Here is a 26,886-nt window from a genome sequence, read left to right as displayed (position 1 = left end):
ATCCTAAACTGATCATTTACTGCTGCTATAAAGTAATATTTTTATCTGGAATTAACTCAAATCTATAATTTCCATATAATGTGATTGCTCATTACATCATATATACAGTAAGCAATGGAGGGCCATCTATTGGATGACAGGTTCAATATCACTTAAGTGGTCAGGTCCTATTTACTCTTCAGAGAACAGCTAATAGAATTTCATAATATGGTTCTGACTCACTATGACACCTGTTCTTAATTGTAATAAAGGATTTGACATCTATGTCAGTGGTGGAACATGATCTCTCATTACACCATATATGATATAACTTGTGTGTAAAAGATTACTATCTAACAGACAGCCTCCATAAAGCTACTAGCGAAACGCGCCAGGGTTCACCTTGTTGCTCCATCTATAGATCATTATTTTGCTGCTAGGAAAACCCAGGAATATTTGAAGACTTTAACACAGTTTTGCAATAATGATTTGGGGGCTCAATAACAATCTCTGCTGCTCTCCTATTAGGATAGACAGGATACAGTCTACCCCCTAACTTAGGTGCAACTGAGCTTGTAGACCTTATGTTAGGTAGTAATTAATAGAGGACAGTCTTCTATCTCCCAAGTAAGATGTTATATAGTAATCTCCAGTCTATCTACCTCCCCCCTCATTATACACCAGGAGTAACATACATACATGTGACACATAAAAGAACAACATATATGTATGACACACACACAATCAGGGAGAGGCTCTGTGACATCTGCAGGGAAATATAAACAATGTCTCCAACACAGAACATCCTAAATCTGATTGTAACAGTTTAATCACCATCGTAAAATAAAATGTATTACTGTCTTGTCCTCGATACCGGCGGCGGCCATTTTCCCTTAGTCTCCCAGACACACTATTGTCGCCGCTTACAGTGCACAGGGGGCGTGGCCACGTACTCCTCAGACGCCATGTCTGAACCTGGAGCGCCGCCCTCAGTCGTCCATATACAACATCCGGGCCCTGTACAAGGCTGAGGTAATATCTCCTATAATAATAATATATCAGACAGCAGGAATTACCCCCATATAGTTACCCCATGTTTATGTGCAGCCTCCCGGCCATCAGGACCTCATACATGCGGCTGAGCTCTGACATCAGCTGCTACATAATCCTCATTGTGCTGCAGCCAGCAGAATCCATCCCCCTTCCACCCCTTATACATATCACATAGACTATTATCTTATGTCCCCACAGACACCAGCACCTCCCTTCCCACCATACATTTCATCACCATCAGTCCCCGCAGACACAGCCAGGATCACATTGTTACAGTCTGACTGTGTCCTGCTGCAAAGCCCCCAGTGGTTATTCCTCAGACCTAATACTACACTCACCCCCCACCTATCATGTGATCCACATCCATAAACACCTCCATATACATATACAGTTCTTACACAAGGACAGAGTGGTCCATGTCTGCCCATCCCACAGTGCCCCTCGTACCGTCCCACAGGGCCCCTCGCACTGTCCCACAGGGCCCCCTCGCACCGTCCCACAGGGCCCCTCGCACCGTCCCACAGGGCCCCTCGCACCGTCCCGCAGGGCCCCTCGCACCGTCCCGCAGGGCCCCTCGCACCGTCCCACCGTGCCCCTCGCACCGTTCCACCGTGCCCCTCGCACCGTCCCACCGTGCCCCTCGCACCGTCCCACAGTGCCCCTCGCCCCGTCCCACAGTGCCCCTCGCACCCTCCCACAGGGCCCCTCGCACCGTCCCACAGGGCCCCTCGCCCCGTCCCACAGTGCCCCTCGCCCCGTCCCACAGTGCCCCTCGCACCGTCCCACAGTGCCCCTCGCCCCGTCCCACAGGGCCCCTCGCACCGTCCCACAGGGCCCCTCGCACCCTCCCACAGGGCCCCTCGCACCGTCCCACAGGGCCCCTCGCACCGTCCCACAGTGCCCCTCGCCCCTTCCCACAGTGCCCCTCGCACCGTCCCGCAGGGCCCCTCGCACCCTCCCGCAGTGCCCCTCGCTCCGTCCCCCAGGGCCCCTCGCACCGTCCCACAGGGCCCCTCGCACCATCCCACTATACTTTGTTCCCCCCATTGTAATTGTCACAGTATAGACCCCATTCCATCGTAGGTACAGTATAGGGTCTACTGCCCATGTTACGTCCACATTCCCAGTCTCCCTCTTACATTCAATATACAGGGACAGCTCACCTGCAATATACTAAGACCAGGGGGTATATTTATGAAGTGACGTTATGCCGTGCTTTTTTAAAACGTCAGTGTTATTAACGTCAAAGCCAACCAGATATTGTCTGTAATAAAATTTCTATTAAATAAATATGCCCCCAGGATTCCCTTCCACAGTCATACAAACTGACACCATTTGTTTGCATTATACATTTATAACACTCTATGTAGGCCGTTATATATAAATAATGAAGGCAAACCGAGATGCACTGATACTATTTAAGAAATATTTATTGCTTTAAAATGATTTTCATTTTTTGTGTGTGAGTAACTTTATTATAACCAGCCTAATAAAATCAAAAATAGTGACATGTATTAGTAAAATGCAGATATAGAGCTGATTAGCTCATCCTTGCTGTGTGTCATGTGTTATAGAAATTCCATAGAAAGTGTTTACGGCCAGAGATTCTCTAAACCAGCTGTACCCAAACTGTGCGCTGCGGCTCCCAGGGGTGCCGCGGGCCAGCCAGGGAAAAACCAACAAAACAAAAACGTACAAATCCGCCGGGCGCCGGGACCCAGCATCCTCCTCTCTCACGCAGAGAGAAGGATGCTGGGTCCCGGACACGCACAGATTTCCCGGCGGATTTGTAAGCTTTTGTTTTGTTGGCTTTTCCCTGGCTGGCCCGCCGCACCGCTGTGGCAGAGGAGGGGGACAGTGTGACAGAGGGCAGAGGATGGGGACAGCGTGACAGAGGGCATATGAGGGGGACAGCGCGGCAGAGGAGGGGGACAGCGTGGCAGAGGGCAGAGAAGGGGGGCAGCATGAGAGAGGGCAGAGTGTCTGGATGCAGAGGGGGCAGAGTGTCTGGATGCAGAGGGGGCAGAGTGTCTGGATGCAGAGGGGGCAGAGTGTCTGGATGCAGAGGGTGCAGAGTGTCTGGATGTAGAGGGGGCAGTGTGTCTGGATGCAGAGGGGGCAGAGTGCCTGAGGGCAGAGGGGGCAGAGTGTCTGGATGCAGAGGGGGCAGTGTGTCTGGATGCAGAGGGGGCAGAGTGTCTGGATGCAGAGGGGGCAGAGTGTCTGGATGCAGAGGGGGCAGTGTGCCTGGATGCAGAGGGGGCAGTGTGCCTGGATGCAGAGGGGGCAGTGTGCCTGGATGCAGAGGGGCCAGTGTGTCTGGATGCAGAGGGGGCAGAGTGTCTGGATGCAGAGGGGGCAGAGTGTCTGGATGCAGAGGGGGCAGAGTGTCTGGATGCAGAGGGGGCAGTGTGTCTGGGTGCAGAGTGTCTCGATGCAGAGTGGGCAGAGTGCCCGAGGGCAGAGGGGGCAGAGTGTCTGGATGCAGAGGGGGCAGTGTGTCTGGATGCAGAGGGGGCAGAGTGTCTGGATGCAGAGGGGGCAGTGTGTCTGGATGTAAAAGGGGCAGAGTGTCTGGATGCAGAGGGGGCAGCGTGAAAGAGAGCAGAGTGTCTGGATGCAGAGGGGGCAGAGTGTCTGGATGCAGAGGGGCATTTTTGCATACAACTAAATAAGTATTTCTGTTCTGACCTAAGTACTTATTAAAAATTTTTGACCCAACTACTTCTAAAACAGGACTGCTCGGTAATTATTTTGGAGGGGTGCCTTGAAAAAAGTATGGAGACTCTAAGGGTGCCGCGAACTGCAAAAGTTTGGGAACCACTGCTCTAAACCCTCATTACCAGTTTCAGTCATGTCTCTATATGCTTGTAAAACGTACAATAATGTCTATTCATGTATCCAGGCGAATCTTATATTGTTTTTTTCATGACAGAAATGGCTCTCTATTGGTTGCATTCTATAATGTATAAGTATATCCTAAAATGTATTCCCCAGTTCTTATATATATATATATATATATATATATATATATATATATATATATATATATATATTTATGTGTGTGTGTGCTGTTTCCTATAACTTAGGTAAATGTATAGGGTCAGTACTGGCACTGTGTGTGAATGCCTTCATCTGTTTTTGCTTTGTGTTGATTTTTGAAATGGTGCAACCTCAACAGGTCAAATCACAGCTGAAATATCAACTCTGGTGTAAGTGTAAAAACTTGTTTAATGTCTTTTCTTGTGTCTTTCTTTTTCTTGTGAGAGATAACTCAGACCCAGGAGCTCTCAATCCTGCAGGGGCACCTCAGTGACCAAGTGATCCCCGGGGTGGACCGGATGCTGGAAGTGTATATATATATATATATATATATATATATATATATATATATATCACAGTAATAATAATGATTCCTGTCCACCTCTCTGGGGTCTCGGCTCCACGTGAGCGACGTTACTTAGAATCCTGATCTGACCCAGTCCAGCCCACGGTGCTCCCACCCTGTTACTCCTGACCTGTCCATGTAGGAGGGAAGAGGGGATGGGAAGGAAATACAGAGAAGATTTATAGCCCGAGAGCGGCATAAGAGTCTAATTCCTTCCAGAGATTCAGGAGGGATGATTGGGTTTCATAACCAAAAGCAGGATATCCGGTTTGCAGAAACCATTGCTTGAGGGTTATTGTACAGAGCGGTCACTGCTGATAAGAATTTTCCCAAAATACCCATTGAAGAGTGTGGTGCCCCCAGTTCCTCCTATGCCTCATAGTTGTGCCCCCAGTTCCTCCTATGCCTCATAGTTGTGCCCCCAGTTCCTCCTATGCCTCATAGTTGTGCCCCCAGTTCCTCTTATGCCTCATAGTTGTGCCCCCAGTTCCTCCTATGCCTCATAGTTGTGCCCCCAGTTCCTCCTATGCCTCATACTTACCTCTGGAGTACACATCTTTCTCCCACAGGAGCTGCCTCACTAAAGCAGCCGTAGATAACCAAACACACAGCAGCTCCATTTCACTCATCTTCGGCTTCTTTAGTTTAACAGCTGGGGAGTGCCAGACAGATGTGGTCTATGTGTCACTTTTGGCACGCGTGCCGGGGGTTGCCGACCCCTGGCCTAGAGTTTCATTATTAAACCCTGTATCCATAACAGCAGTAGTGAAGGTTTTATACCATTTTAAAAATGGGATCAGTTCACAGATATACATAAATTATTAAAGGGGTGTCTGGACAGTCCACTGGAGAGCATCTATAGAGGCCAGCAGGAGAGGAAGTGAGTCCAGTGTAAGCTAGGCTGGGGATAGGAGACATCTCCACCAAGATATATTTAAGAAGAGAAGTCCAGGGCTCAAGAACAAATCCTGCGACTTGCGCACAGTGAGGGCCTACTGAAAAGCAAGTGTACAATGTACAGGTCTATTTATAAATTTAGAAATACAATTACAGCAAGACCAAATTATAATGAAGTTAATGACCGGATGGGAGTGGCCTCCGGAGGCCATGGGGAACGTGGGGTCCAGAGGAGCGTAGAAGTGGAGAGAGAGAAAAGCGAGTCAGATTCCATATCAACCCAAACTCGAGAGCCAGGAGAAGAATGCCACTGAATACATTGTGTTAAGAGAGCCCAATAGCAGTATTTCTTAAGATTCGGGACATCTAAACCACCTGCCAGGCCTCCATGTGCAGTTTTAATGATAGCAGCCTAGGGGTGTGTGAGACCTTGTGTACCCCACCCTTTCTCAGCAGACTTCTGTGTGTTATACCAGTGTAAAGTGATACCAGGTGTGTGATATCTGTGTGGCCTATGTATAGCTCTCTGTGTCTATCAGGTGTGTGGTATCAGAGTGACGTGTATAGTGATCAGTGTGTATCAGATGTGTGATATCGGTGTGACCAGGAAGGTATCGGATGCCAGGTTGCTATTGGGTCCAGTGTATAATTGGGAATTGAGCCCGTTTGGAATTAATCAGCACGGGGAATCAGAGCACCCTAATCACTTACATTTTGTATAATTGTAAGGTAGAAAAAATATCTCAATTTCAGGAATGAAATTGAAACAGAGACCTTAAATTTCCAGAAGTCCCCAACTCAGGCATTTGTGACAGATCACAATTGGAGCACAATGCACTAACTGGGTGTAAGGGGACGGACAAGACTCCTGGCCACAAGAGGACCATTGGAGGCCGTACGATATTGTGTGAGGTCACTTAGCAGTCTTATGAAGCTGGATCAGAGGAACTTCTGAGAAACACGGACCAGGGCTCTACGGCTCATGAACAGAGGTTACACAGGGCCTCGTTTAGAATTTGACGCATCTTGCCACCAAAAAGCCGACGGAAAATGTGTCCCAAAAAAAAGGCATTTTACATAGTATGCAAGGTATCTTAATATGCTGGAGGAAGATACACGTCAAGCGCATAATTTAAGCATATCATGCAGTATACAGGCGCTAGTCATCAAGTTGATGGTGATTACTAGTATTTTAATATGGTTATTTAACTTTTTTTTTTTATAAAAGCAGGGTGCCCCCTCCCACAACAAATGCTGCGCTCAGGGAGGAAGGTTTATTCCCCTGCAAGAAACGCTAACAGCACTAGGCTATGACACTATGGCACCGTTTTCTAAGAAAAACCAGCCCTCTGGTGTCAGCATTAGGGCTCTTCCCACACCCCTGGTTGTGGGTGTGGTGTAATGAAATGGTTAAAAATTATTTTTTTGCTGGCGATTTACAGGTCCCAGCCAGCACTGTCATGCCTACAATGTAAAATGTTTATGCTGGTGCTTGTTGATATACAAGTGTCAGCATCCCCTGGCATGCAGTGCCCACTGGGATCTGTAGTGCACCTGGAAAAACACACTGGAAAATAGACACCATTGAAAATGACCTTTATTACAAATAACCCCCACACTTAGATCTGGGGGCCCTCGCGATCCAAAGAGTTGAAATAAAAAACCCACTTGAACGCCAAAAGGACGGCTCCTCAGAGGAGCCGCCTCGTAAATGACCGGCTTAGAGCCAATCATTCTAACCAAACAGAGGGACTTCACATTGTACATATATCCCAGCACTATGTTGTTTTTCTATCACTAATATATTCATGAGACTTTGGGATCTGCAGCTTTTGTTGTATTTTTAGGTGTAAGTTTTACAATTAGGGGATTGAGATCATCATGGAGGAGGGGCTATAGGAGCAGCACTGTTAGTTCACAACGGGAAACCATTACATATGTTATAGGGGTTACATTTGTAAAATAGACCATTATTGTATACAGTATTTTGCACTATAAACCCCTAAACAAATTCCAAATACGTGTGGTTTCATTTACCTTTTTATTAATGTCTCTCTCTCAATACACAGGATTACACAGTAGTGATCAAGAGATCTGGTGAGTGTGTGACACCCAGGAGCCGCCCCTGTGTGTCAGGAGGATTGAGCAGGACCCAGATCCCCATCACGGTGCCTGAACCTCACTCACTGGTATATGGGAGAAACAATGACCAGAAGATCCTGGAACTGACCAACAAGATCATTCAGCTGGTGACTGGAGAGGTGACTGCTGGGAATGGGGCATTATACAGTAACACCAGGGGATGTGTCTGGATGATGACTGTGTCATTGTGTTGTCAGATTCCTATAAGATCACTGTGTATTTCTCTGTGCAGGAGTGGAAGTATTTAGGAGGGCACAAGGGTCTGTACGAGGAAGTAATGATGGAGAATCACCGGATCCTCACATCACTGGGTAAGAGGAGAATTTCATTTATTGTAGACAAGAGAATAGTTTTGAGGGCCACATAGATACTCATCTGAGAATCACATATATACAATGTATTTAGTCACTATCTGTTTCCTACAGATGGATCCGGTAACAGAAATACCCCAGAGAGATGTCCGTGTCCTCTTTATTCACAAAATTGTAAACATGAAAATCACAGTATTCCGCAGGAGTATCAGGTAGACGACATTTTATGATCTCACCAAATACCAAAGTGAATTTTCCAATTTATGATCTGTAAAAAAAACTATGTTGGGTCTTATACACTGATATTCTTCTGTTTTATCTCAAATTATTAAATCGGATATTATTAGATATGATTTATTTTATTACCATAATCCTCTTAATGTTAAAGTTCACAAATTTGTCTCTCTATCTCCTATCCTCTTTGTATTGCTTCCTTTATTCTAGTTGTCTTCTTATGTAGTTGCTTTCTCTATTGTCTCTTGCATTGATTTTTACTGATTATATAGAGTTCCTCTTGTCCCTTACTTATCTGTATTTTTTTTACGGTTTATTTATTGTTGATTGTGTGGTGCTGCGGATTCTATGGGGCCAAATTAATAAATTACGATGATGATGATATTGTTATTGTCTTGTTGGTTATTTAGGGTGACGTCTTGACTGATATTAAAGTAGAAACGATAGAAGGAGAGGAAGAGACGTATGTGAGGGGTGATCCGCAGTGTAAGGAGGAGGAAATTCCTACAGATATTAGCACAGGTGAGTAATAAACATATATTACAGAAATGAATCACATAATCTGCTTATGTAAACAATGTAATCAGTCCATGTATGTTTCCTACAGATGGATCCAGTAACAGAAATACCCCACAGAGATATCCCCGCTCTCTTTATTCACAGGATTGTAGACAGGAAAACTCCAATATCCCACAGGAGTATCAGGTAGATTTTATGGTCTCACAAAATCACAAAATGACTTCTCTCTTTCATTCAGTCTGGGGGACACTGCTTACCATGGGTTGTGGAGGGAGCTTGGGGGAGTTGGCACCTAACTAGTTAACTTTTAGTACTGCCGACAGACCCCTCCCCTCTACAATCCCCCTGCCCTCTCTTACTCAGTTTTTTTTAGGTGCCCAGGAGTTGGGCAGTGTTTTTTAGTACTTAGTGTAAATTTAATTTTTTTTATTTATTTTATTTGAGGTTTTTTTTTTTTCAGGTGGCAGCGCTGGAGTGTGTTCTACTCTAGAGAACACACTCACAGCTGAGCAACGCAGGCATTTTCCTGTCAAATGAGAGCCAGCGGCTCTCACTGACAGGGACTGGAGAGAAAGAAGATGGGTGCCTGATTGAGGAGTGACAAGCGGTCTCAGGGACCGCTGTCACTCCTCCAGCCTCCCTGATAACCGGCGCTGCCATTACAGGCATAGAGTGCCGGTTATCGGATACTGAAGACGCCGGCGGCCATTTTTTATTTTTGCCAGCGGCGCTACGGAGAGAGGAGGAAGCGGGCTATACCAAGATTCCCCCCTCATACATAGGAGGGGGGCATCGGGTATCTTCCGCTGCGGAGACCTCTGTCCTAGAGGTCTCCACTACTCTGCCACGCTTCAAGCAAGTTTATTTTTTTTAAAAAAAATGGATAGCTGCAGAGACAGCATTACTGAAGGGGGGGAGCTAAAGCATAGAGTTCCCCCCTCCTTCCAGAGAGAGATGGTCTATCCCAGTCTTCTGGCGCCAAGAGAAGCTCGGGAAGAAGTGAACAGAGCTGAGGGAGCAGGCACAGGACACTGCTGTTGGACTTCTCCCCTTTGTGGCCTATGGGCTAAGTATCAGCTTTATTTAAACACATAACTTGTTTTTCTGTGTAATAACTGGGCTAGTAAGGTTTACATTATAGTCTCCTACTTGCCTAAATATTTTATGGTGTTTAACTATTACAAGTACAACTTTTATGATAAGATCAGTTGATTACTTGTTATTTCACTCTGTTCTCTCCATACATTACTCTCTCTTTACTCAGCTAGATTAATAATTTAGTCTGTGTGCTTGGTGTGCCTTCCTTTATAAGAATGACAGTTAAGGGAAAGGGAAATATTTCACATGTTCAAAATGTCATGTAAAATTACCTTGTGGGCAAAAGGACCCTTCGGCGCTCTGCTCTGCCTGCGAAGCAGGGGCTCCCCCTGCGCAAACCCAGCAGATTTCAGCCCCAATGACGGAGAAACCGGCCTGGGTGGCCTCCCTGACACAGTCGGTTTCCTCGCTAGCTCAGATGGTTTTACAATCTAACCAATTGCTATCTAATATGGCTACTTCGGTAGCTAATAATAATAGTACTCAGTTGGGCCTCCCTGTTACCACAGGGTCTATTGGAACGTCTTTACCAGGACCTTCCTCTTCTCTTACAGACCAAGCCCCTGTCCCCACAGAACCGGCATGGTCTACAGCTTTTATTAGGGGTTTAAATAAACTTAACCAGTGCTTCCGATCCTGACCAGGTTCAATCTTTGGAACAGGATGAAAATTCCAAAAGCCAATTTATTAATGATTTGGTTTTAGCGGTTAGGCAGGCGTTGGACCTCCCAGAACCGGAGGATCCTACCCATAGAGACAGAAGTCTCTTTAAGAAGGCCAAAAGGAAGGCTAGCCGTTTCCCCCCTTCTGTAGAACTTAAAGACATTGCAGAAGGAGCATGGAAACAACCTGAAAAAAGGTTCTCTGTTCCCAGAAGGTTCTCCTCCCTGTATCCCTTGCAGGAGGAATATGTAGTTCGCTGGGAGAGTATTCCCAAAGTGGATGTTCCCATAGCCCGATTGGCAAAACACACCTTACTTCCAGCTCCTGGTTCAGCGTCCCTTCCGGATGCCAATGACCGAAAAGTTGAATCCCAGCTGAAGTCTATCTTCGCGGCTGCGGGTTCTTCCTTTAGACCCACTTTTGCTTCTGCTTTGGTTGCTAGAGCCATGGAAGTATGGGCAGACCAGCTGGCATAGGCCTTACAGGACTCTGATTTACTCCCCCTGGCTTTGCATTTGAAGGAGGCATCGGGGTACCTTTATGAGGCGGCCTAAAACTCAGCGGCCGTCTCCTCTTCTATTCAGGCGGCATCTATTTCAGCTAGAAGGATGCTATGGCTGAAATCCTGGGAAGGAGATGCGGAATCAAAAAAGTCAGTTGAAACTATTCCTTTTTCAGCAGCAGGTTTGTTCGGTCCAGAATTAGATACTTTGATCTCCCAGGCAACGGGGGACAAAAGCACTTCCTTGCCGGTATTCCCTAGTAGGAGCCGGAACCCTCGGGTCAGCTCCTTTCGTCAGCCCTTTCGGGGGACCTCCTTGTCTAGAGGGCAGTCATTTAGAGGTAAACAGCCTAATGCTCGAGGCTCCTCTTCTAGACGGAGATCCTCGTTTACGGCCAGGCCTCCAAGAACCAGGAGAAGCCTGCGTCCTGACGACCACTCGGTTCTCCTGGAGGGGGCGCCAGTGGGGGGTCGTCTGTCTTTGTTTCAGAAACAGTGGGCAGCGTCCTCCCAAGACTCTTGGATTCGGGGCATTATATCAAGGGGGTACAGGATAGACCTGCTGGGCCCCATGCCTCATCGTTTCTTCGTAACCCCTCTACCCCGAGATCCAACAAGAAGACAGGCAATACAGGATTGTGTCGGCTCTCTTCTTTCACAGAAAGTTATCTGCAGGGTCCCAGACTACCAAAAGTGACAAGGGTTTTATTCAAACCTGTTCCTTGTCAAGAAGCCGGACGGCTCCTTCCGACCCATCTTAAACCTAAAGGGCCTCAATGTACACTTAAAAGTCGACAGATTTCGGATGGAATCTCTGAGGTCGGTAATAAACGGTTTGGAGAAAGATCAATTTTTGGCTTCTATAGACCTAAAAGATGCATACCTCCGCATTCTCATTTGGAGGGACCATCAGTCCCTCCTCAGATTCACAGTGGGATCCACCCATTATCAGTTTCAGGCCCTCCCCTTCAGCCTCTCCACTGCGCCGAGGGTTTTCACGAAGATCATGTCATGATGGCAGCGCGTCTTCAACTTCTGGGAGTTCAGGTCGTGCCCTATCTGGATGAATTGTTGAGGGATAATTTATTGGGAAGTACCTTGACATGTGTTGATTTTTTCTCCTAAGACAAGGTTTTTTCATCAGACATGGCAACGTAGGACCTGCTCATCAAATCCTCCTCAGAGAATTGCTTGCGTTATCACTTGTCCCTCACCTTGGCGGTTCTCAAGGGCCACGGGTGGCTGATCAACTTAAAGAAATCCCAGATGATTCCGTGTCAACGCATGGTTTTCCTAGGGCTCATCATGGACACCAGCCAGCAAAAGGTGTTCCTGCCTGTCGAGAAGGTCGCTTCAATTCAAAGCATAACAGCCCAGGTCTTGTCTTCTCCCAGCCCCTCAATCCACTCGTGCATGCGGCTGCTGGGAAAGATGGTGGCCTCCTTCGAGACCATTCCTTTTGGTCGAGCTCACTCTCGTTGTTTTCAGTGGGATCTGTTGACAAAATGGTCATGATCCAACCTACGCCTAGATCTCCAGAGGATCTCTCTATCCCCGAGGACGAGAGAATCCCTCCAGTGGTGGCTGATTCAGGATCACATGACAGTAGGCAGATCCTTCTCGCCATGGTCATGGATGATAGCCACGACAGACGCCAGCCTGAAAGGTTGGGGGGCGGTAATCCTACACCTCCGGCTTCAGGGTCTTTGGTCGGTTCAGGAATCGGCCCTATCTATAAATGTGCTGGAACTGAAGGCTATTCTTTTGGCCCTCAGAGGAGGCCAGTCCCTCCTCCAGGGCCACCCTGTCAGGGTTCAGTCTGACAATGCCACGGCTGTGGCATATATCAACAGACAGGGAGGAACCAGGAGTGCAGCGGCAATGAAAATTGCAGCTCAGATCTTGATTTGGGCAGAACAATATGTTCCAGCAATATCGGCAGTATTCATTCCAGGAATACACAATTGGGAAGCCGACTCTCTAAGTCGCAACCAGATGATGCCGGGGGAATGGTCGCTCCATCCGGAAGTCTTTCAGTCTCTGGTTCAGAGATGGGTTCTTCCGGACATAGATCTCATGGCCTCCAGACACAACAGAAAGGTTCTCAGGTTTTGCGCAAGGGCAAGAGACCCCTTAGCGGTGGCAGTGGACGTCATGACGATGTCATGGGAGTTCAGGATGGGATACCTGTTTCCTCCGATTCCCATGCTTCCTCGCGTTCTCAGACGAGTAACGCAGGGAGGTCTGCCAGTAATTCTAGTAGCTCCCTCATGGCCGCGCCGAGTCTGGTACGCAGACACAATCTCCATGGCGGAAGGACCGGGGTTCCGTCTTCCGTCTCCAGACGACCTTCTTCTGCAGGGTCCCTTCCGTCACCAGAATTTACCTCAGCTCAGTTTAACGGCATGGCTGTTGAAGCCAGCCTCTGGAGGGCTAGGGGTTTTTTCCCCCAGCGTGGTGAACACTATGATGCGAGCTAGGAAGCCAGTTTCAGCTCTCATCTATCACCGGATTTGGAGAGCCTACATTAGATGGTGCGAAAATAGGACATGCCACTCGTCCTCCTTTCGCCTCCCTTGCTTGTTAGCTTTCCTTCAGGATGGCCTGGAAGCAGGTCTTAGGTTAGGTTCCCTAAAAGTCCAGGTATCGGCACTTTCAGTATTTTTTCATATGAAATTAGCAGATTTGCCATATATTAAGACTTTTCTCCAGGGAGTCTTGCATATTCAGCCTCCCTATGTTCCGCCTACAGCACCATGGGATCTCAACCTGGTACTGGATATGCTTAAAGGGCCCCTCTTTGAGCCTTTACGTGTGGCAGAATTAAAGTGGTTGACCTGGAAGGTCCTTTTTCTTTTGGCTATCGCATCTGCTCGAAGAGTTTCGAAATTAGGAGCTTTGTCTTGTCGGGAACCATATTTGGTTTTCCACGAGGACAGAGCGGTGTTAAGAACTCTTCCTTCTTTCGTTCCAAAAGTAGTTTCGGCTTTCCATCTTAACCAGGAAATTGTAGTTCCGGTTTTTTCATCTACTTCCCAGTCGGATCATCAGTCTATGGAAAAGTTAGTTGTGGTTAGGGCTCTCCGCATTTATGTCAAAAGAACTTCTCAGATTAGACGTACAGATTCCTTGTTTGTTCTTTATGATGCTAATAAGAGAGGCTGGCCAGCTTCAAAACAGTCCATCGCAAGATGGATTACGGCAAGCTTACATAAAGGCTAACCGTCCTGTGCCGGAGAGACTAACGGCCCATTCCAGCAGATCGGTAGGGGCGTCGTGGGCAGCGAGAAATGGGGCTTTTGCAGGTCAGCCACCTGGTCCTCTGTCCACACCTTTACAAAATTCTATCAATTCAATGTATTTGCATCTGCAAATGCAAACTTCGCTCGTAATATTTTACAAGCGGGATTTTCAGAGTAGTCCCACCCTTAGGGGGCTGCTTTAGAACGTCCCCATGGTAAGCAGTGTCCCCCAGACTGGATGAAAGAGAAAAGAGGATTTATGTACTTACGTTAAATCCGTTTCTCTGATTCCGTCTGGGGGACACTGCGATCCCTCCCTTCTGCTGTTCTTCTGTGTGCTCTTGTTTGACTGGCTTTTTCTCCTTGGGCTTTTTGATTAACTGAACAAGAGAGGGCAGGGGGATTGTAGAGAGGAGGGGTCTGTCGGCAGTACTAAAAGTTAACTAGTTAGGTGCCAACTCCCCCCAGCTCCCTCCACAACCCATGGTAAGCAGTGTCCCCCAGACGGAATCAGAGAAACGGATTTAATGTAAGTACATAAATCCTCTTTTCATTATATGATCTGTAAAAGAGCTGTGGGAATCTTATACACTGATATTCTTCTGTTTCATCACAAATTATTAAATCAGATATTATTAAATATATTTGTCTTGTTTTGTTTTGTGGGCTATTTAGGATGATGTCCTGACTGATATTAAAGTAGAAATTACAGAGGGAGAGGAAGAGACGTATGTGAGGGGTGATCAGCAGTGTAAAGAGGAGGAAATCCCTACAGATATCGGCACTGGTGAGTAATAAACACTTATTACAGAAAAGAGTCACATATTCTGTTTATGTAAACAATCATCATCATTTATTTATATAGCGCCAGCAAATTCCGTAGCGCTTTACAATTGGGGACAAACATTAATAAGACAATACTGGGTAATACATACAGACAGAGAGGTAAGAGGGCCCTGCTCGCAAATTTATAATCTATAGGACAATGGGAGTTTGAAACACAAGGGCACGTGCTACATCATATTGCACACTGGACCAGCTAGAATGCAAAGGTAAAAGTATTGAGTGGGCTGTGTGTGTGGCAATGTTGGTCAGAGGGTTGATGTCTTGTGTTAGCTGTGTAGAGGGTGATAATAGGGTAACCTAGGGAGATTAAGATGGTGGTTGAGGAATATTATAAGCTTGCCTGAAGAGATGGGTTTTCAGAGCACGCTTGAAGGTTTGAAGACTAGAGGAAAGTCTTACTGTGCAAGGGAGGGAATTCCACAAAGTGGGTGCAGCCCGAAAAAAGTCCTGGAAGAGAGACGCAAATCTTGTGCAGAACGGATGTGTCGAGTAGGGAGATATTTTGAGACAAGTGAGGAATTGTATGTCGGTGCAATTATGTTGATGGACTTATATGTTAGTAGAAGAATTTTATATTGGATTCGTTGAAATACAGGCAGCCAATGTAGACTGACAGAGCGGCTCAGCAGAGGAAGAACGGTTTGCAAGGAAAATCAATCTAGCCGCTGCGTGCAAAATAGGTTATAGGGGTTCAAGTCTGACTTTGGGAAGACCAGTAAGGATTGAATTGCAATAGTCGATGCGGGAGATAAGTGCATGAATTAAGGTTTTTGCGGTGTCTTGTGTAAGATATGTGCGTATTCTGGAAATGCTCTTTAGATGTATGTAACATGATTTAGATATAGAGTCTTTGTGGGGAACAAAGGATATTTGTGAGCCAGGATTACACCTAGGCAGCGAGCTTGCTGGGTGGGATTTATGGTCAAGTTATCAACAAAAATAGAAATGTCAGGCAGGAAGCTTTTGTTTTTGGGTGGGAATATTATTAATTCAGTTTTTGAAAGATTGAGTTTGAGTTGGCGAGAAGACATCCAAGATGAAATGGCAGAAAGACAGTCAGTAACGCGAGACACCACAGATGGTAAAAAATCAGGAGAGGATAGATAGGTTTGTGTATCATCCGCGTAGAGATGATACTGAAATCCAAAGGAGCTTATTAGTTTTTCAAGAGAAGTGGTGTAGATAGAGAATAGCAAAGGACCTAGGACTGAGCCTTGTGGTACTCCAACTGATAAAGGAAGCGTAGCAGAGGTGGATACAGAGAATTTAACACTGAAAGAGCGATTAGATAGGTAGGATGAGAACCAGGATAGGACAGTGCCGTCAAGACCTAGGGATTGTAGCGTTTGTATGAGGAGAGAGTGGTCAACAGTGTCAAATGCAGCAGAGAGATCCAGGAGAATTAGAAGAGTAATGGTTTTTACTTTTTGCTGTGATCAAATCATTGACAACCTTGGTCAGTGCAGTCTCTGTGGAGTGTTGAGAGCGGAAGCCTGACTGAAGAGGATCCAATAGGTTGTTTGCTGTAAGAAAGTGTGTGAGGCGGGTGTAGGCAATTCTCTTGAGAAGCTTGGAGGGGCATGGGAACTGAGAGATGGGTCGGTAATTTGCGAGAGAGTTAGGGTCAGAATTTTGTTTTTTTCAAATGGGAGTAATCACTGCATGCTTGAATAGTGATGGAAAACTACCAGTAGAAAGAGATAGATTACAGATTTTAGTTAGATGGGAAATGAGTACAGGAGACAGGGACCTACCAATTTGTGAGGGAATGGGATCTAGAGGACAGGAGGTAGAGTAGGAAGATGAGAAGAGAGTAGAAACTTCCTCTTCATTTGTAGGATCAAATGAAGAGAGAGTGTCAGATGGTGCTACAAAGGAATTGAGGCGATTGCTTGTCGAGGGAGATTATACCATTTCAAGTCTGATCTTATCTATTTTGTCCTTGAAATAGGGAGCAAGATCCTGTGCACTGATGTTAGCTGGAGGATTTAGGGCGGGATGATTCAGAAGAGATTTAAATGTGTTAAAAAGGCGTTTGGGGTTAGAAGCCTGAGCATAGATGAGAGATTGGAAGTATGTTTGTTTAGCAGTGTCCAGAGCATTTCTATAGGAGTGGTAGATAGCAGTATATGTGATGAAATCATTAGAGGTACAAGATTTATGCCAGTGACGTTCTGCTTTACGAGAAAGTTTTTGTAGATTTTGTGTTACTTTAGTGTGCCACGGTTGGCAACGAAGTCTACGTGGAGTATGTAGAGTCGCTGGAGCCACTTGATCCAGGGCAGTTGCTAGGGTTTGGTGAAAATGTGTTACTGCCCGATCAGGGGAAGAGAATGTGGAAATTGGGGTGAGAAGGTGTTGAAGAAAGGTGGAAAACTGTTGAAGATCAATAGAGTTGATATTCCTTCGGTTGTGAGGAGGCTTGGAAGAGTTTGACACCAAGGAGGGTAATGAACTGGGGGTGAGCGAGTAGCTAATAAGGTGATGATCCGAGAGGGGGAAAGGAGTGTTAAGGAAATCAGAAACTGAGCATAGTCTAGAGAAAACAAGATCAAGACAGTGGCCATCCTGATGAGTAGCGGATTCAATCCACTGGGAGAGGTCAAGTGTGGAGGTTAGAGAGAGTAGTTTGGAAGCAGCATTGGAATGTGAATTAGAAATAGCTATGTTGAAATCACCCATGATGATGGTGGGGATGTCAGAGGATAAGAAGTGAGGAAGCCAGGCAGAGAAGTGTTCAAGGAATTGTTGGTGTGGACCATGGGGGCGATAGATGACAGCATAGAGAACGGGGTAAAAACCTTAACAGCATGTACTTCAAAAGATGTGAATGTGAGTGATGGAACATTTGGTAGAACTGTGAATGTGCACTGTGGGGAGAGAAGTAGTCCAACCCCCCCTTCTTTGTCTGCCTCCAGGTCTGGGGGTGTGGGTGAAATAGAGACCACCATGTGAAAGGGCTGCAGTTGAGGCAGTGCCTGATTTTGTGAGCCATGTTTCTGTTATTGCTAGAAGGTTGAGGGTGTTTGAGATGTATTCAGTCAGTGTCTGTTTCCTACAGATGGATCCAGTAACAGAAATACCCCACAGAGATATCTCTGTCCTCTTTATCCACAGGATTGTACACAGGAAAATCCCATTATCCCACAGAAGTCTCAGGTATATGACATTTTAGGGTCTTGCCAAATACCTAAATGCCAAAGTGACTTTATTACATTATCTGTAAAAGAGCTGTGTGGATCTTATACACTGATATTCTTCTGTTTCATCTCAAATGATTAAATCAGATATTATTAGATATGATATATTTTACTATCATAATTCTCTTAATGTAACTCTCACAAGTTTGGCTCTCTCTACCTCCTATCCTTTTGTATTGCTTCCTTTGTTCTAGTTGTCTTCTTATGTAGTTGCTTTCTCTATTGTCTCTTGCATTGATTTTTACTGATTATATTGTTTCTCTTGTCCCTTACTTATCTGTATTTTTTTGGGTTTATTTTTTGTTGATTGTGTGGCGCTGCGGATTCTGTGGCGCCAAATTAATAAATTACGATGATGATATTGTTATTGTCTTGTTGGTTATTTAGGGTGACGTCTTGACTGATATTAAAGTAGAAACGACAGAAGGAGAGGAAGAGACGTATATGAGGGGTGATCCGCAGTGTAAGGAGGAGGAAATCCCTACAGATATCAGCACAGGTGAGTAATAAACAATCATTTATTCTACACTCTCCTCTGTCAGTACAAACTAATGAGGAAAATGTATCTGTCCAGTAGGAGAGTCCGGAGCCATCATCCCCTATTAGACTCTTGTTCTACTCCTCACATCACATCATTGGGTGCTACCAGCCCAGAGATCTGACTAGTCTCCTCCTCACATCATATCATTGTGTGCTACCAGCCCAGACATGTGACCAGTCTCCTCCTCACATCATATCATTGTGTGCTACCAGCCCAGACATGTGACCAGTCTCCTCCTCACATCATATCATTGTGTGCTACCAGCCCAGACATGTGACAAGTCTCCTCTTCACATCATATCATTGTGTGCTACCAGCCCAGACATGTGACCAGTCTCCTCCTCACATCATATCATTGTGTGCTACCAGCCCAGACATCTGACCAGTCTCCTCCTCACATCATATCATTGTGTGCTACCAGCCCAGACATCTGACCAGTCTCCTCACATTATATAATTGTGTGCTACCAGCCCAGAGATCTGAGCAGTCTCCTCCTCACATCATAATATTGTTTGCTACCATCCCAGACATCTGACCAGTCTCCTCCTCACATCATATCACATCATATCATTGTGTGCTACCAGCCCAGGCATCTGACCAGTCTCCTTCTCACATCATATCATTGTGTGCTACCAGCCCAGACATCTGACCAGTTTCCTTCTCAAATCATAATATTGTGTGCTACCAGCCCAGACATCTGACCAGTCTCCTCACATTATATAATTGTGTGCTACCAGCCCAGAGATCTGAGCAGTCTCCTCCTCACATCATAATATTGTTTGCTACCATCCCAGACATCTGACCAGTCTCCTCCTCACATCATATCATTGTGTGCTACCAGCCCAGGCATCTGACCAGTCTCCTTCTCACATCATATCATTGTGTGCTACCAGCCCAGACATCTGACCAGTTTCCTCTTCACATCATAGCATTGTGTGCTACCTGCTCAGCGGTATGAACAGTCTCCTCCTCACATCATATCATTGTGTGCTACCAGCCCAGAGGTATGACCAGTCTCCTCCTCACATCATATCATTGTGTGCTACCAGCCCAGACATCTGACCAGTCTCCTCACATTATATAATTGTGTGCTACCAGCCCAGAGATCTGAGCAGTCTCCTCCTCACATCATAATATTGTTTGCTACCATCCCAGACATCTGACCAGTCTCCTCCTCACATCATATCACATCATATCATTGTGTGCTACCAGCCCAGGCATCTGACCAGTCTCCTTCTCACATCATATCATTGTGTGCTACCAGCCCAGACATCTGACCAGTTTCCTTCTCAAATCATAATATTGTGTGCTACCAGCCCAGACATCTGACCAGTCTCCTCACATTATATAATTGTGTGCTACCAGCCCAGAGATCTGAGCAGTCTCCTCCTCACATCACAATATTGTTTGCTACCATCCCAGACATCTGACCAGTCTCCTCCTCACATCATATCACATCATATCATTGTGTGCTACCAGCCCAGGCATCTGACCAGTCTCCTTCTCACATCATATCATTGTGTGCTACCAGCCCAGACATCTGACCAGTTTCCTCCTCACATCATAGCATTGTGTGCTACCTGCTCAGAGGTATGACCAGTCTCCTCCTCACATCATATCATTGTGTGCTACCAGCCCAGAGGTATGACCAGTCTCCTCCTCACATCATATCATTGTGTGCTACCAGCCTTGATATGTGACCAGTCTCCTCCTCACATCATATCATTGTGTGTTACCAGCCCAGAGATCTGACCAGTCTCCTCACATCATATCATTGTGTGCTACCAGCCCAGACATCTAACCAGCCTCCTCCTCACATCATATTGTGTGCTACCAGCCCAGACATCTGACCAGTCTCCTCCACCCACTGTCTGGTGTATCTTATGGGATGTCAGTGACACCATGAAATTACCCATGAACGTCCTGTACACTACCTCCTGTGATAGTATCCATCACCATATGTGACACTGGGGCTGGTAAATCCGGACCTCTTACTATGGATCTGGGTTGACCTATCGCACTGACCAGAGCTGCAGGTAGCAGGCAGAGCAGTGGTACTGGAAAAGCTTGGGTCCAAACCTCAGAATCAGTCGGAGAACGGATTAGATTTTAGGGTCTAATCGACAGGATTACAGCGATATTGAAGAAGTTGTCAAGCAGGTCTTTGAAGCAGAGTGATGTTTATTGCTTAAGTGTCCTGACAGGGACAGTCCTACTGATTTAAGGTATCAGTGGTCAGGTCAGATGGAACATCATAATGATACATTTCAGTGTACAAGTCAGTGCATTTATACCTTTCAGACACATGCTATTTTTAACATAAGGATGTACTCTATTTACACAAACATAGATTTACATGCATTGCAAAGCCACTAATATTTATACTTGACTATGAAATTCTTAAAACCCTTGCTGTGATTTCCTAGATCTTATTTCAGAAGCAGGAGAACCACTAGCAAGTCAAAAAGGTCTGACTGGCACGAGTACTTCAGACAGTCGCCGAATACCCATTCCCACAGAACAAAAAAACAAAACAAGCTACTTCCCCACATCACAATACACCAAAGGCTTGGTAAACACAGGCTCATTGTATCAGATATATACATCAGAAATAGGCACATCCTATAGCAAGGTTAAACAAGAGACAAATTTCTTCCCCTGGTCTCAGAAATAACGATTTCCTATCTCACAATATCAAACAATAAGTGCACGTGCAATTACATAAATAAGTGCCCTGCGCTATTTGCTTTAAATACATTTTTACCAAAAGTTATTTAATAGTTATCCAGTCACACCATCTCTCTGTATTACCACATGTGACATTGCCATGAATATTTGATACTCAGCTGTATATTATCAGTGTAATAGTAATGTAGAATGTAAGATTATTCTCCTCCCTCCAAGACAACATACACCCCATCACAAAGTACACTTCACACAAACTCCACCTGCCTGCACACAGATGTCATTGCACAATAGCTCCCCTCCAGTCTACGTGCTTGTATGCTCTATACAATTGCTCTTTATTCTGCTGATCTGACCCTGTACAGAGCTTTGCCCTTATACTTTACTTTGTGCTGTTGCCCATATGTGCCCTACTCCATTCTCCTAATCTGTCCTGATACTCTCCTTTGTTCTGTGCATGGATATGAATCCTAAGAGTAGTGTAAACCCATATTTCGTACTCACTGCTAATTTCACCCATGTCTACTCTACTTTTGAGGCTCCAGTGTTTGTGTGTGAGGGCAGTGTCTGATTGGACAATGTCACTGGCTAATGAGTCTTCCTGGCTAATAAGTCTTCCTGTTCTAGGATGCTGGCTGGGCAATGTGTATGATTAGGAAATGTTACTTGCCAGTGTCCGCATTTGGCTGGAATTGTCCAAGCTGGATGCAATTAGCGTGTCACTGGCTGGACTTATGCAATGTGCTTGGTAATGCAGTTGTATAATTATAATGAAGTGTTTGTAGTTTGCAAATTGAACTTAAACAGCTGGACATTTCAACCTACTCATAGTAACATACACAATATGGGCAAAAGTATTAACCATTACACCAACAGGGACTGTAATGACATTGTATTTAAATACATATACTTTAATATGGAGTCGGTCCCCCTTTTTCAGCGATAACCGCTTCCACTCTTTTTGGAAGGCTTTCAACAAGATGTTGGGAGTGTTTCTGTGGGAATTTGTGCCCATTCATTCTGTAGATCTCTTAGGAGGTCAGGCACTGATGTTGGACAAGAAGGCCTGGCTCGCAATCTCCATTCCAATTCATCCCAAAGGTTTTCGATGGGGTTGAGGTCAGGGCTCTGTGCAGGCCAGTCAAGTTCTTCCACACCGAACTCATCAAATCACGTATATTTTTAGTCCTTTCTTTGTGCACTGGGACACAGTCATGTTGGATTAGAAAAGAGCCTTCCCCTAGCTGTTGCCACAAAGTTGGAAGCATAGCATTGTCCAAAATGACTTGTTATACTAAAGCATTAAGTTTGCCTTTCACTGGAGATAAGGGGCCTAGCCCAAACACTGAAAATTGGCCCATACCATTATGTCTCCTCCAACAAACTTCACCGCTGGCATAATGCAGTCAGGCAGGTAATGTTCTCCCGGTATCCGCCAAACCCAGACTCGCCCATGTAACTGCTATACAGAGAAGCGTGATTCGTCGCTCCACAGAATACCTTTACACTGCTCTACAATCCAGTGTGCTTTACACCACTCCATGCAACGCTTGGCATTGGTCTTGGTGATGTGAGGCTTGCATGCAGCTGCTCGGCCATAGAATCCCATTCCATTAAGCTCCCGTTGCACAGTTTTTGTGCTTAGATTAATGCCAGTGGAAGTTCAAAACTCTTCAGCTTTGGAATCAGCAGAGTGTGGGCAACTTTTAAGCACCATGCGCCTTAGCAGTCATTGATCCCGCTGTGTGATTTTATGTGGTTTTCCCCTTCATGGAGTTGCTGTTGTTCCTAAACATTTCCATTTTCTAATAATATCACATATAGTTGACCGTGGAATATCCAGCAGGGATGACATTTCACGAACCATCTTATTGCAAAGGTGGCATCCTATCACAGTACCACGCTTGAAGTCACTCCGCTCTTCAGAACAGCTCATTTTGTATCACAAATGTTTGCAAATGGAGACTGCATGTCACGGTTTGGTTCACTGGATTCTTGGATCTGCACAACTTGGCTCCCAGCAGGGTGTGGGGTCTAACGGACGGATGGTATTCACCAGTGACCACTGCAAGGTGATTTGTACTTAGCGGCGTCCTCCGCGGCCCCTACCAGGAGTGTCATGTGAGACCCTAAGGGAGTAAATAATAAGATGTTATGAAGAGACACAATGGAAGTGGATGGAATGTAAATTCTCTGGCCGGAGGGCCAGGGGAGACTGCTGGATACAGGTCAAGCATAAGCTCTTCAGTCAAGTAGCGGAGTGAAGACAGATGCGGGGTGAACAATTCAACTAGCCTGTTAATGGAGGCTAGTGTGGCTTGAGCAGTACAGCCTGTAGTGTAGTGGCACAAAAGATAGGTGCAGCGTGAACAGCCCAGCCAGCGGGGTCACGGAGACAAGTGCAGCTTAGACAGTTGGGCCTGTAATATAGCAGCACAGTGGAGACAGATGCAGCGTGAACGTTCCAGCCAGCAAGGTAACAGAGGCAGGTGCAGCTTGAGCGGTATAGCCCGTAGTACAGCAACTCAGCGGAGACAGGTGCAGCGTGAATATTCCAGCCGGCAAGGTAACAGAGGCAGGTGCAGCTTGAGCGGTATAGCCCGTAGTACAGCAACTCAGCGGAGACAGGTGCAGCGTGAATAGTCCACCCAGCAAGGTAACAGAAGCAGGTGCGGCTTGAGCAGTATAGTTCGTAGTACAGCAGCACAGCGGAGACAGGTGCAGCGTTGGCAATCCAGCCAGCAAGGTAACGAGGACAAGGAGGCACTGAGGATCCAAGGTTAACGTACAGGAGACAAGACTAAGTCTAATCAGGCAGGTAACGATCAACAGGCCCTGAGGAAAAGGAGGAAGTGCCTTTTCAAGTTTGGAGCCAGAACTGAGAACCAATGGAAAACGTGCAGAGGACATAAAGGCTTGGGGTCTGCGCATGCGCAGAACCAAAGCCAGGACGCCAGCATCTGAAGTATGCTTCAATGGGAAACAGGTGAGCGTTTCGGTCTTCGTTTGTGGAAGCCGAATGAGCGCCTTGTGACACTGCATGGCTAGCTGCTGATTTTATACAACTCTGGCAACGGGTCTGATTGAAACATCTTAATTCAATAATTAAAAGGTGTGGCCAAATACTTTTGTCCATATAGTGTATGTTACTATAATTTGGGGTATAATATGTTAATATGTTAAACAATGTAAAATACAATGTCTATACCCATACATTTATTTTATTTCCAGTAGATGAATGCAAACACAGGAATATCTCAGATGGAAAATTAATTTTATCTACAGATTTTGAAACAGAAGATAACATCACACAAGATTCTCCAGGAGGAAACCACACTACCCTAAATATACATCCAATACTTCACAGAGCAGATAAATCATCTAATCATGAGGAATATTCTCTTGATAATGTAGATACTGTTACACATAGTACAGCTTCTACAGATGATCAAATATTTCTATGTTCTGAGTGTGGGAAATGTTTTACATGTAAAACATCTCTTGTTAGACATCAGAGAATTCACACAGGTGAGAAACCATTTACATGTTCTGAGTGCGGGAAATGTTTTACACATAAGTCATATCTTGCTGAACATCAGAGAACTCACACAGGTGAGAAATCATTTACATGTTCTGAGTGCGGGAAATGTTTTACACATAAATCACATTTTATTGAACATCAGAGAACTCACACAGGTGAGACACGGTTTACATGTTCTGAATGTGGGAAATGTTTTACACGTAAATTTTCTCTTGTTACACATCAGAGAATTCACACAGGTGAGAAACCATTTACATGTTCAGAGTGCGGAATATGTTTTACACATAAATCAAGTCTTGCTGAACATCAGAAAACTCACACAGGTGAGACACGGTTTACATGTTCTGAGTGTGGGAAATGTTTTACACGTAAATTATCTCTTGTTGAACATCAGAGAAATCACACAGGTGAGAAACCATTTACATGTTCTGAGTGCTGGAAATGTTTTACACATAAGTCAAGTCTTGCTGAACATCAGAGAACTCACATAGGTGAGACACGGTTTACATGTTCTGAGTGTGGGAAATGTTTTACACGTAAATTATCTCTTGTTGCACATCAGAGAATTCACACAGGTGAGAAACCATTTACATGTTCTGAGTGCTGGAAATGTTTTACACATAAGTCAAGTCTTGCTCAACATCAGAAAACTCACACAGGTGAGAAACCATTTACATGTTCTGAGTGTGGGAAATGTTTTACACATAAATCAGATCTTATTGAACATCAGAGAACTCACACAGATGAGACACGGTTTACATGTTCTGAGTGTGGGAAATGTTTTACACGTAAATTATCTCTTGTTGAACATCAGAGAATTCACACAGATGAGACACGGTTTACATGTTCTGAATGTGGGAAATGTTTTACACGTAAATTTTCTCTTGTTGCACATCAGAGAATTCACACAGGTGAGAAACCATTTACATGTTCAGAGTGCGGGATATGTTTTACACATAAGTCAAATCTTGCTGAACATCAGAGAACTCACATAGGTGAGACACGGTTTATATGTTCTGAGTGTGGGAAATGTTTTACACGTAAATTATCTCTTGTTGCACATCAGAGAATTCACACAGGTGAGAAACCATTTACATGTTCTGAGTGCTGGAAATGTTTTACACATAAGTCCAGTCTTGCCGAACATCAGAAAACTCACACAGGTGAGAAACCATTTACATGTTCTGAGTGTGGGAAATGTTATACACATAAATCAGATCTTATTGAACATCAGAGAACTCACACAGGTAAGACACGGTTTACATGTTCTGAGTGTGGGAAATGTTTTACACGTAAATTATCTCTTGTTGCACATCAGAGAACTCACACAGGTGAGAACCAATTTACATGTTCTGAGTGCTGGAAATGTTTTACATGTAAATCATCTCTTGTTAGACATCAGAGAACTCACACAGGTGAGAAAGCATTTACATGTTCTGAGTGCGGGAAATGTTTTACATGTAAATTATCTCTTGTTACACATCAGAGAACTCACACAGGTGAGACAGAGTTTACATGTTCTGAGTGTGGGAAATGCTTTACACGTAAATCATCTCTTGTTAGACATCAGAGAACTCACACAGGTGAGAAACCATTTACATGTTCCAAGTGTGGGAAATATTTTACACAGAAATCATCTTTTGTTGAACATCAAAAAATTCACACAGGGCAAAAGGTATTGGATATGAAACAAGTTTGATTACATTAATGTGTATATACTGTGTTATATATATTTATATATATATAAAATTTTATTTTAGTTTTTATTAAACAATCAAAGAGGGTAGAAGAAAACTTTGTGTTGTCTAAGTACATAAAATAATATTTTTCTACATTTGTTATAAATATAACCTACCAGAATAGAAGAACTAAGATATTGTATCTTTAAGAATTAGGAAGAAGAATTAAAATAGGAGAATGACGTGTACTTCCTGCGTCACTGTGCACACGCTATCTTTATATCCTTTTCCTAGATGGGTTTCTTACATAACCACACACTTTTATCTTTCATAAGCTAAACCTTCTCCAGTCCTTTACACTATATTA

The 26,886-nt window shown here is 45.0% G+C and overlaps 1 protein-coding gene across 3 annotated transcripts; it reads left to right on the top strand.

Annotated features, from left to right (window-relative positions):
• Positions 1 to 860: 860 nt before the first annotated feature.
• Positions 861 to 26,558, top strand: LOC142151040 (uncharacterized). Of its 3 annotated transcripts, XM_075206296.1 has the most exons (10): positions 861 to 1,011; positions 7,387 to 7,578; positions 7,692 to 7,770; positions 7,885 to 7,982; positions 8,415 to 8,526; positions 8,612 to 8,709; positions 14,704 to 14,815; positions 17,936 to 18,033; positions 18,462 to 18,573; positions 24,531 to 26,558. In XM_075206296.1, the coding sequence occupies exons 3-10, from the start codon at positions 7,737 to 7,739 to the stop codon at positions 26,537 to 26,539; spliced, it is 2,673 nt and encodes an 890-aa protein (XP_075062397.1). In that variant the 5' UTR covers positions 861 to 1,011; positions 7,387 to 7,578; positions 7,692 to 7,736; the 3' UTR covers positions 26,540 to 26,558. The 3 variants fall into 3 exon arrangements, with proteins under 3 accessions (XP_075062397.1, XP_075062398.1, XP_075062399.1); XM_075206297.1 differs by lacking the exons at positions 7,885 to 7,982; positions 8,415 to 8,526; XM_075206298.1 differs by lacking the exons at positions 8,612 to 8,709; positions 14,704 to 14,815; positions 17,936 to 18,033; positions 18,462 to 18,573.
• The last annotated feature ends 328 nt before the right edge of the window (positions 26,559 to 26,886 follow it).

Source organism: Mixophyes fleayi, chromosome 4 (genome assembly GCF_038048845.1).
Source record: "Mixophyes fleayi isolate aMixFle1 chromosome 4, aMixFle1.hap1, whole genome shotgun sequence".
NCBI classification, from domain to species: Eukaryota; Metazoa; Chordata; class Amphibia; order Anura; family Limnodynastidae; genus Mixophyes; species Mixophyes fleayi.
The sequence above is the reverse complement of the archived record's forward strand: the minus strand, read 5'-3'. Positions and strand labels throughout refer to the sequence as shown.